Source organism: Epinephelus fuscoguttatus, linkage group LG13, assembly GCF_011397635.1.
Source record: "Epinephelus fuscoguttatus linkage group LG13, E.fuscoguttatus.final_Chr_v1".
In the NCBI taxonomy this organism is placed as follows: domain Eukaryota; kingdom Metazoa; phylum Chordata; class Actinopteri; order Perciformes; family Serranidae; genus Epinephelus; species Epinephelus fuscoguttatus.
This window is the reverse complement of record NC_064764.1, coordinates 10,555,938-10,567,509: the sequence shown is the minus strand read 5'-3', so window position 1 is coordinate 10,567,509 and position 11,572 is coordinate 10,555,938. Positions and strand designations below refer to the sequence as shown.

The 11,572-nt window shown below is 39.3% G+C and overlaps 1 protein-coding gene across 2 annotated transcripts in view; it reads left to right on the top strand.

The window, feature by feature from the left end:
* The first annotated feature begins 254 nt into the window (after positions 1-254).
* dnah7 (dynein, axonemal, heavy chain 7) overlaps positions 255-11,572 on the top strand; it is a 104,761-nt gene continuing 93,443 nt past the window's right edge. For both annotated transcript variants that reach the window (XM_049594381.1, XM_049594380.1), the window contains exons 1-16: positions 255-382; positions 677-767; positions 930-1,110; positions 1,393-1,447; positions 2,017-2,197; positions 2,344-2,416; positions 2,655-2,780; positions 3,489-3,608; positions 5,184-5,367; positions 5,539-5,718; positions 6,303-6,575; positions 6,877-7,004; positions 8,297-8,375; positions 8,693-8,917; positions 9,080-9,226; positions 10,002-10,181. In XM_049594381.1, coding sequence (XP_049450338.1) covers positions 314-382; positions 677-767; positions 930-1,110; positions 1,393-1,447; positions 2,017-2,197; positions 2,344-2,416; positions 2,655-2,780; positions 3,489-3,608; positions 5,184-5,367; positions 5,539-5,718; positions 6,303-6,575; positions 6,877-7,004; positions 8,297-8,375; positions 8,693-8,917; positions 9,080-9,226; positions 10,002-10,181 — 2,292 coding nt within the window. In that variant the 5' untranslated portion in view covers positions 255-313. The remainder of the gene's footprint in view (positions 383-676; positions 768-929; positions 1,111-1,392; positions 1,448-2,016; positions 2,198-2,343; positions 2,417-2,654; positions 2,781-3,488; positions 3,609-5,183; positions 5,368-5,538; positions 5,719-6,302; positions 6,576-6,876; positions 7,005-8,296; positions 8,376-8,692; positions 8,918-9,079; positions 9,227-10,001; positions 10,182-11,572) is intronic.

Genomic DNA, 11,572 nt, shown 5'->3' with positions numbered 1-11,572 from the left:
ATACAGCTCTGGGAATGTGACACTAATCGTGACACTGCACATATTTCCATTGAGACGCTTTATTATGTTAATATTTGCTGAGAATGCATTAATACATTATTCAGTGACATTTTCAGAGCCTTAAAACTGAAAACCGTCTTTGCAGTCACTATTGTGACCAATGGGATTAACGGTTAACGCCTGCTGGTGCTACGGCTGCTAAAGGAGATCACGCGAGTTCACCGTTGCTTCCTTAGCAACGGCCCTAGCAACGGCACAAGGGGTTTGTTGAAGAGCTGGCGTTAGCTTATGATAACTTTGCACAAGTACCAACATGAGTTCAGTCAGAAAGAAAACAAATATTACTGATAGTCTAGATTTCTTACCGCCAATTCCACCAGAGGTAAGTTTAGAGAACACTACGGGCACTGTCAGTTGGAAAATGTCGTAGTGTTAACGCTTCAACTTCTGACTTAGTTAACGTTAGCTTAACTGACCATTAAGCTAACAGTTTTCAGTTATTGTATAGCCAAATGAGGACACTTGACAATATAATTAAAAAACCTGTCTTGCCCGTATTACTCTTATATTGTCATTTTCCAAATTGTTCGGTTGCACACTTTTTTAGCCAAACGCCTCTCAAACAGCCTAATTTGTGTCAAACAGCACCAACCCAATACTTAACTCCATTGTCCAGGTCCACAGAAAGCAGCCATGGATGGACACAAAACCTTCATTTTCTCTGTATCCCCTACACAAACCTCAAGGACTAGACACGGCTCTACAAAGTGAGTTCACTGTTAAAAGATTTAAGTTGCTAACAAGTTTCAGTCAATTAAAATATATTGACTTATACCAACTTAAACATCTAAGTTGTACAAAGTGATACTGATGCATTTATAAGGACTATGGTAGTTCTATTGGAATTGTTTGCTCTGTGTGTGCTGTAGAAGATGGGCTGACTGAAGGTGCAGACAGTAGACCAGGTCACAGTTATGACAGAGTCCAGAACCTGCTCCAGGGCAGAAAGGCAGTGCGGCTCCATGGGACCTACAAGCATCGCAGCAGCACCCGCACACAACTCAGTAAAAGGCGCAAGAATCTCCGTGAAACTCTGGTTAAATTCATATGGTGAGTCACTCTATAAAGCTTCCTATCATGACATTTTTATTTATGCATTTGTCCATCTCTTCATCAGCGTGTTCTCTACATGGATTGGAAGCACAGGAAGGACAGGAATAACTTAACTAGAATTCAATGTTGAAAATTGTTTGTTATCATAAAGTATCAAGGTAATTTTACCTGTAAACCATTCCACCATTGCTTACAGTACACTGCCTATGATGGGAAATAATGTCAATGAAGTAGCAATTGTGAGACTCCCATTTTGCTTTCTTTTTTTCCCCCTTGTAGCCAGCAGGAGGACGAGGACTCTTCCGAATCTACAACAAAGAGTAATCGTGAAATGGTAAAACGCAATACACACTCGATACCATATATAACATCACACGTCCATGTGCCCATAGTGAAGACATTTTGCCCGACATACTCTCAGATAATCTTTTTTAAGAAACTAGATATGACAGTCTTTTAACCACTGTTTTGTTTTGTCAGTCTCAGTGGTTGCAGTTGCTAGGTATATCTTTCGTAGTACAGCTTACGTATAAATATATTTTCAATAATTCTTGCTTGTAGTAAGGCCAAACAATAAAGCAGTGTAAATTGTTTTTTAATTTTAGCGTTTTTACATACAGTGGTACAGTTGACTCATGAATCTTAGCACTCAATGAAAATTAAAGCCTCAGCTCAGATACACTGTGTGGAAAATTAAGTCAGCATTGGCCATCGGAAAAGGAATGTTCACAACCGGAATCATGCTCAACAAAAATTGAAACTTACTCTCAACAAGTCCTGGATGTAAATATTTTTCCATTATTGAGTCATCAACACTGCCACCAAAATAATAAAATTCATGTCAAGCATTGTTTGCTTAAAATGCTGCTACTGAAAATAGCCTGTAATATTCTGTCCTGTCAGAGATATAATTACTACATCCAGCACGGGATAGACCTGGAGAATGTGGCTCCTCTAGAGGACTCTCGGCTTGGGAACATTCAGAAACTGATACCTCGCCACCTGAAGAGCCTGAGCACACCCCTGGAGCTGCTGGTTGATGAGATTAAGGAGGACTACCTGCTCAGTGTCAAGACAGCAATCTGTATCTATTCATTTATACTTTAAGTCATATGAACTAGTACTATTGTACTATCATTGTTACCGACTGTATGATTGGATGATTTGTAATGCATATGAGTCTGGTAATAAGATATAGTTTGTTTCAATGTCATTTGTTTGTGATTGCAGTGAAATATACATTCAGAGGTTTAGGGGAAAATGACGAGGAAGAAGAGGAAGATCCGCCCCCTCACAGACTTGAGTAAGACAGCAGGAAGTGACCGAAGATATAGCATGTTTATCTTCAGAGAAGGATAAAGTGCCACTGCTTACTTAAACTGTGTAGCATTGCTCTCATGATCAGGTCACATAGAGATTCCTTGTTTTCCGATTTTATTGAGCAGTCACTAGAAGGCTTTAAAAGTATGAATTAAAAATTCTGCGAGAGTGAAAAAGAAGAAGTTCGTTCTTTACATTCACTGTGCTATCTTCACTGTTAGGTTGGAGGTAGTGCCAAAACCATGGAATGAAGCCTTTGTCCATGCGCGAAAGAGGATGAGAGTTAAGCTTCACTCAATCAACCCCACTATGGTGAAGGTTATGTACATTTGGCATGACTTTTACAAGTAAGTACACTGTGTTACATTTTGTAATTCCAGTTAAAACTCTTAAAAGATTGCAGTTAATATGAAGGGAAAAAAAACATACAGTACTGTGTACAAAATTTTATTGTCTTTTATTCTGTAATACTTAATTAAAAAGTCAGACACAAAGCATGTAACAAGTAGACAGTAGTATGTGACCCAAATATTGTGAAGGCAATAAACTTTGTATTACTTAACATGGCGCGCTATTATACATAATTAAATGTTCCTCTAAATTGTATTCACCAAATATAGTGCATATATATTACACTAGTGTCATAACAAATCAGCAGTTGAAAGCACCTTTTCTGGTGCAAATGACGATATTTACACAGTAAAGATGGTGAAAAAATAGTAAAGACATGCAGTATAACATGTATAAATAATATCCTATTTTCACGAGAAACAGTTTTCCTGGTTTTTAAGATGTATAGGAAATTTTTCTCCAGAACTTTTACAGTGAGCAGTTTTTGCAAGTAATTGTTGCTGCTTTGATGGCATGGACAGATTTTTTAAAAGAACAATAACAAAGTTTACAGTAACAGAAAACTGTTAGAGGACCATCTAAGATTTTTCTTAAGTTTCCTGATTCAACTATATTTTCCAGTGTCATGCACCTCTGAAATTATTGTTGCTGTAGTAGAACCATGTTTGCCCATCATCTCACCCTCTTTGATGACATGTTTGCAGGGATCTCCGTCTGATAGATGTAGAGGAGTTCCACAGCAGACAGGAGTCCATGGAGCTCTCTGTGTTTCAGCAAACTGTCGCCAGACACGTTGAGAATGCCAGAGGAATCCTCCACCAACAGTGAGTGTCCGTTATTACTTCTCACCAATATACCTGTGCTCTTTGTTACAATCAGGAGTACTTTTGAATACACAGAAACATATGTCATCTTTGAAGAGCAATAGCAGTTCTAATATTGATGCATTGTATTTTTGTGGTTTAGAGGCCTCATTACGGAAAAATATCCACTCCTCCTGTTACAGGAGAAATTCCTAAACTCATAGATGCATTCTGTCGTATCTCAGACCTCCTGTCTTACCTTAAGAAATCCTAAATATAACTGTAAATTTGATTCTTCAGTTGGCACACCTCCTGTCATGCTTGTATCCATGTTTAGAATGTACACAGACTGCCTGTATCTTTTATTAGAGTGTACCGGTCAGCTATATGAGTTGGACAAGTCATAATATGAACACTTCTCACTTGTCACTGGCTAACTAGCTTGCTATCATGAACTAAAAAAAGGACGGGAGTTCAATTTTAGATGGAAATATTTGTGTTGGTAGAGGAGAGGAAACCCCACCTTTTCAGGAAGTTATACTCTCAATTTCTTGAACTAATTATTAATTCTAATGAATTAAAATACTTGATTTTTGTATTTGAATTTAAAGTGTCATATGTCTTGAGTAACATCTCAGTTATTATGTGGTGTTCATGTTGTTCTCGCCTTCATTGTCATCGGAGTACAGACCTAACCACAGTGCTGTTGCCATTTTCGGAGGTTACTTGGCAGTTACTTTGAATTTAGGACAGGGTCTAATGCCATCTTAACTTTGGTTTCCTAACTTTGGAAATCCCTAAATTAGGACAGCTCTGTAATAGCTAAACGCCTGTCCAAAGATAAGATAGGACTTTTTCCTAAATGCAGTCAGGAAACATGTTTCTGTAATAGCAGAAATCCTAAAAGTGATCCTAAACTAAGATAAGATAGAATTTCAGAGTTAGAAGTTTCTGTAATGAGGCCCCAGGAGGACTATAAGTTAAATAACTAAGACATCTTTAAGTTGCCATCTGTAAAATGTGGCTTTTTAGTAGTAACATCAAATGGTAGCCATAGGAAGCTTTCACATCAGGGAATGCACAACCTCCAAATGTTTTTGAAAATCCCTAAGCTGATTACAAATTCTTGCAAATTCTACCCAAACTTATTAAGTGATACACAGTCTTGTATGCAGAACTCCACCAAATACAAACTGACTCAGGTGAGGTGGTGCCACATTGAATTTGTCCAAGCTCCATGGACTCCCAGCAAGAGCTGGGCTGGCTTTGCTTCTTTAGAAACTTGAAATCAGCAGCCATTCAGGTAACAGAGGAGTGATTAGTGTGGATTGGCAGCACTCGTCCGTCGAATGAATTATAGTAATTATGTGCAAAGAGACAGCTTAACACTTCTCATTCCAACTCCAAACTAACAAGCCACTCATTACAGTGTTCTCCCCTGCCCCATTTTCCACATTAATATCATTTAAGTTTTGAGTTTTTATTCCGTTATTTGGCTGTCTGATATTTGCACCTGTAGTTACGTTTCTTTTCATGAAATACAGAAAAAATTCTCTGAATATAATCTTGCATTGGATTTTGCTTTTTTTGCACTAGCTGGCTTCCCAAAGTGCACGACATTTACTTCCAGGGGTGCAGGAGCGAGCTGGTACCTGCCTCCAGCAACATGGCCAAACTGATGTCTTTCTTCAACTGTGCAGCTGCACTGATGACCTCCCAGCTACAGAACCTTGCATTAAACTCAATGAGGGACTACACACGCCTTATTTCCCGGGACCCGGTAAGAGAAAGTTTACAAACTTTAGGCCAATATATTTCAGAATAGTTGAACGTCTCAGGCTGGAAAAAGTTATTTCAATAACAGTTTTTGATTTTGACCCAGATAAGCAGGTGGACGCTAAAAGTTGCTGTCTTTTTCTGCCATGTTTTGTTTTACTTTCCACCATCTTAGCAGTCAGAGCGAGTCTATGAGCACCCAGGCTTTGTACTGCATCTGATCCTGGAGGACAGGGAGATCAAGTTTGAGCCCGAACTCAAATTGTATGAGGAGGCGCTCCTTAACGTCTATGAGCTCATGCTCAGGTCCATCAGCACGGTTCCTCGAGTGGAAACCAAACTGTTCTTGGAGTGGGTAAGAAGAAAAATGTGTGTGTGTGTGTGTGTGTGTGTGTGTGTGTGTTTGTTTGTTGCCAGTTTATTAGGTACACCTAGCTGAAACTAATGCAGTAACACAACAGTCAGTGTGTAATAATATAAAAATCCCTCCTTCCTTTCATGGTAATGTTTAGTTTTTGGCATTGATTCAACTTTATGATCCTTTTTGGAGGATGATCAAAGAGAGATGATCATGGGAGGCGTTTCTCTTATTTAGCCTACCCTCACTGATAAAAGGAGTCGACAAGATAATAGAAACCCAGTGTAACGTCGTGTAACACATTTCAGTTCAACAGAACAACACACTGTAGCCTTCTACATGATAATAAAGATGAAACCACACCTCAACAAACTTCATGAAGGTAAGATTTATTGCTGTACTGTTGTATTAAACTGCTTTAGTTTTAAATTGGTGTACCTATCAAATTGGCAACTAACTGTATGTTATGGCAGTTATTGTTTTTTTTCCACAGTTCTGTATGTTAAAATTACAGTGCGTAGTCGTCAAGTTGAGGCATGTAGTTTTCTGCTTACGTTTTTGTCTACTTTGTGTCTTCCTAGCAAGGCTCCCAGTTTGGAAGCACCCTAAAGCCCATAATTCTGCCAGAGATCCTTGAGGCCCACCAGGAGGAGGTGCACGGCGTGTTCTTGACTGAGTGTGACAGGCCCAAGGAGTATGCACGCGAGTATGATAAATACGCAACACTGGTATCCAGGCAGGCAGAGGAGGATGTGGAGCAATTCCTCAGCGAGGGACAATCTTGCGAGGAGATCATGGCAGAGGTGGTACACTACCAGCAGCTTGCTGACCAGATCCAGTACACAACATGCAAGGTATTTGATGGTGGTCACCAGAAATGACAATGTGATGGCTATAAAAGTTAAATATTACTTTTATAGTTGAGACAGTTAGCTGCTGGTGATGACAATGACATTGCAGTGTTTCTTTGTTTTCATATAATAGTCATCATTATCAATAATAACTTACTATTAAATCCTGAAAACTAAACAATCTGAAAATCTCAAAAGCAACAGTCTTCAGATCTTGATGATTTCCTATGAGTGTCTGTGCTTGTTTGGAAGCCATGTCTTGTATGATGTTAATTGTATTTCTGACCACTATTCTGGGCTTTAGGTGGTCCGTCTTGGCATGTTTGAGGTTCAGTCCCATAAGCTTGTCCAGTCTCTCGTCAAGCGTGCTCAGGAGCTACAGCAGAAACTGGTTACACGGATGCTACAGGACCATCAGGGAATCAACAAGAAGTCAGTTGGTTTGCTGTTTTCTCTCCACTGCTACACAGAAATGACAAATTGCAGCTGAAACAAGTTATCGTTAAAAAGAAAAAAGAGTTGACGGGAATTTACAGCAATTTTTGTTTTGACAGCTGAAATATGCATAGCAAATCTTGAGATTTCAGACTTCAAATTGTAAGCACTTTCCTTAATTGATCATTGCTAACATTAACAATTAATTAATAGATCAATCATAATTTTAAAAAAACATAAAAACTTATATTGAACAATACCAGATGCATTTTTTCCTCAATCAAAGCTCACACATGCATATTCTCTAACAGCATTGCATAGCCTATGAAATGTATAAAGATGTAGAGGCTTAGACATATCAAACCCATTGAATATAACTGGATAATACCTCACTTTGCCTGCTTCATTTACCAATGTTGCCACAACACTCTTCTTTCAGACCCCAGGATGCCTGCCCTATAAAGCAGTTATATTTTGTTTGCTAATGAATGTCACTGTAACATAATGACTTTAGTTGTTCTTTTATCTCAGACATGTTAGGATGTTACATACCTTGACATGTTTTGGCAGAAACCTCTGCCTTCCTCAGAAGTGTCACTTGGTGGTGGTTGTGACGCATCTTTATCAGCTGATCCGTCAATCAGCCGATATTAGGGAGGCCTGACGGGTCACGCCACCTGCTGTCCATCTGCCGCCTCTCCAGGACACTTCTCCAAGTGTGGGAGAGCATGTATTATAATTTAATTTAATTTAATTTAATTTATATGCTTATATGCCCCCTTGTCCCTGTTCACCATCGTCTAATATCGGCTGATTGACAGATCAGCTGATAAAGACACGTCACAACCACCACCAAGTGACACTTCTTAGGAAGGCGGAAGTTTCCGCCGAAACATGTCAAGGTATGTAACATCCTAACATGTCTGAGATAAAAGAACAACTAAAGTCATTATCAGAAACTAAAGACATAATGAACACCATTGAACTGTCATTGTAACATGCTTTCAAAATGCATCATTCTACTGATAGCTCAAATGTAGCAGGAGACAACACATTGTTAATTTTTCAGAATCAGATCATTATTAGATCGATTAAATTTCACATGTTTGATCAAATTCTCTGATTAACTAGGTGCCAGTTAAAGGGTATATACAGTTGTACCATTTTGGTTTTGGACCCAGCGACTCTATCCTAATAGAGCCTCTTAGCTCCAAGCTGTGCCATAATGAGATTGTAAGTCTGTAAAACCCTTTGTATATGTCACTGAATTAATGCTTTTCCTCTCACAGGCTCTGTAATGAATTTGAGAAGATTGCGGAAAAGGCACTGGGAACCCCACCTGACACACAGAAATTGATGGAGCTTAAGGTAACTAACCCAAATTCTTGTCACACAGCCCGGCTTGGCGCAGGGTTTTACTCTGTGTACAATTGTCCCTCACACCTCACCTGGCTCACCTGGTAGCGCAGAGATTCCAACAAAATATCTAAAGAGAAAAAAAAAAAAAAAAAAAATTCCAGTCAGTAATAACAGATACATGTTTTTGTTCACACCTGCAAACTGACTTTTGACGGTAACTAGGCTGAGGCAGTCGCAGCAGTTGAATACTTTTAAGTACAAACTTTTTTGCCATATGGGTGAAGTGCTGTATCAGTGGTCGTTGATGTCCTGTCCTCCCCATCCAGGCCTTCATGAATAAGGTGCAGACTGAAGAGATGCCTCTGTTGGAGCAAAGATTGGCAGAGTCCAACAGACAATTGTGTTCCCTGATGGACTTTGTCACCCTCTCACCACTGGACATGGAGCTCAACACACAAACCATCCAGTGGTTTCAGCGCATGCCATCCATCTTTAAGGAAAACCGACAGATTGTTGCTGAAAAGACAGAGCAATATCAGAGTGGGCTTAAGGTCTGTGTTTCTACTCTATCTTTGAAACTATTGATCTGTTGACCAGGATCTGTTTTTTTTTTTTTTTTTTACTGCATTTTTACTATTTAGATTTTGCAAATCTAAATAGTTAATGTAAAATGAAAAGCTGTTATTGAGGGCATTTCTGTATGTGCATTCCAGTTGTGCCGTCAACGCTTTGAGGAAGAACTGGAGAGCTACAGCGTACAGGTGGAGGAGTTTATCAACTTTGGTGAGCTGACGGATCTCAGCATGTACTTGAAGAAATCCCAGGCCCTCAGTGCTAAACTGGAGTTAGCCATGGAAAAGGTACATCATGATTTCTGTGCTTAAAAATATAAGTATCAGTGCAAAGGCACCTTACACAGGTGTGGATGATGAGCTGTTACAGTGTTAGTCAAAGCTGAGTATAATCTTTGATTTTAAAAGTACTTTACAAATTATGTTAAAGAGCAGAGGTCATGGATAGACATGCCTCTGGGGGCAGCAGTAGCTCAGTCCATAGGGATCTGGCCTGGAAATCGAAGGGTCGCCAGCTCTAGTCCCCGTATGTACCAAGTATGGAGCGTGTACTGGTAGCTGGAGAGTTGCCAGCTCACCTCCTGGACAATGCCATGTTGTTCTTGAGCAAGGCACTGAACTTGAAACTGCTCATGGCACCTGTCCAAGGCAACACCTTCATTTTGACATTTCTCTATTTAATGCATGTACGTATAGTGTGTGTACATATATGTGTATTTTGGGTCTGTGCGTATATGATGACAGAGTAAAAAAATACATTTTCCCCTCAGGGATTAATTAAGTATATCTTCTTCATCTTCTACTTATTCTTCTTCTTTATTGCTTTGTATTTGAAGTTGCATTACAGTATGTGCTTTCCGATATTTTACCTGTAGAGGGCAGCATTGGCTGTAAAAATAACTTAGTCACAGGAGTTGTAAGAGGCTTGAAAGATTTTTGTCATCATACCTTGACAATCATCTGTTTATCCTTCTGTCTTTTATTTGTTTTCTTTGTTGATTTCATTCTCCTTTCAACCTTTCCATCTGTAAATCTCTTTCAACCTTAATGTCACTGTGGACAGATAAATGATTTCAATCTAGAGGAGGAGGCCTACGGCTGGTCTGTTTCCCAGTACCCACAGCGTAAGACGATCCAGGACAAGCTCACACCCTTCCTGCGCCTCTATGAGACGGCCACTGATTTCCTGAACCAGTACGAGCAGTGGCTGCATGGACCGCTCTCGGGTGTGAACCCAGACAAGGTACCAGAATTTGGAAATTCCTTTGTTATGTGAGTGTAGTCATCAAACCATCGAGCACTTAACAATGAATACCTTCATTATAGCTTCAGTGCCGTTAAAAATGCTATCATACAAGTTCTGAACTGTGAGCACTGGGATGTGGCCAGGTCTACTTGTGTTATACAAGGGCTCAGCTCTACCATGGTGTGAAAGCAAGGGTAAAACTGTTCTGCAGTAAGATATTCTATTAGAGTTGGTGTGGTCATGGTGGGCGCAGAAGCCCATAGATAAAATGTGATTGTCAGCAGTAACAGAGGAATCTGAGAATAATGCTTTGTTTAAAAATCTGTATGCTTTGAAAGCTCTCCCTCCATTCCGTTAAAATTTCAGCTGTTCAGGTTTCATTCACCGTAACACTACAGGATATAAAAAGCTGCCTCTCTTGCACACTGTTTCACACATACACCTACACACGCATTTATGGATTTCAGTCTTCAAACATACTGTATCTCATAAATCAGTCATATGCCATATCAGTCTTTTTGCTTTGATTTGCTTTGTCCACATTGCATTTATGTAAAATGTGCTATCGCTTGTGAGAGACATTGACGTGTACGTGTGGATAAAAATTCACAAACACACTCGTGTGCTCCAGTGGCCTGCGCCCCACTGTTTGATTGACATCTCCGTTTCTGTCTATACTGATGTGTTAAAGCAGCTCTGACTGGCTCTTTTTATAGCAGCTGCTAGGCAGAGTGAGGTTTTTTTTTCTCTTCAGCATCTTTTAACAAAAAAAAAGTAATTAAGACAAGATATTACAGAAACACATGGGAGTATAAAAGATCTCATGTTAACAGGATTAAGTAAAATGAAATAAAAGATCAAAATGAGTTAAAAGTGAATAATAAAAAGGAGAATAAAATATCAGTGCAGTTACAGTGCAACAGTGTGTAACTACACTGGTGATACTATCATTGTTATTAAGTACATCTGGGTCTGCCTTTTACACTATTATTTACATATTAGTGTGACATGGCTACTATGAAAAAGGCATATGGTACTCATTCTGGTCTAAGCATCCATCTTTGCTCATACAACTGCCTATCCCAACTGTGTCACCCCTCATTCTCTCAGGGTCTGCATATCAAAGCTTCATAGTACAAAGACACAGGTGTTTTCATTTGACAGATTAGAGAGGTCTCTTTAGAGCAATGCTCCTTACAAACCTTAGTTTGTCCTTTGCTGTCAGTGGTAACTGCACTTCCTCCATTAACTTCATACCCATGTGATATTACTGCTGCTATAACTGACAGTATTACCTCTGTGACTATCAGTGCCACTAACAGTACAGCTGCCTCTATTACAATTACTAACAATAGTACCTTTGACACTACTACAAACACATATTTTAC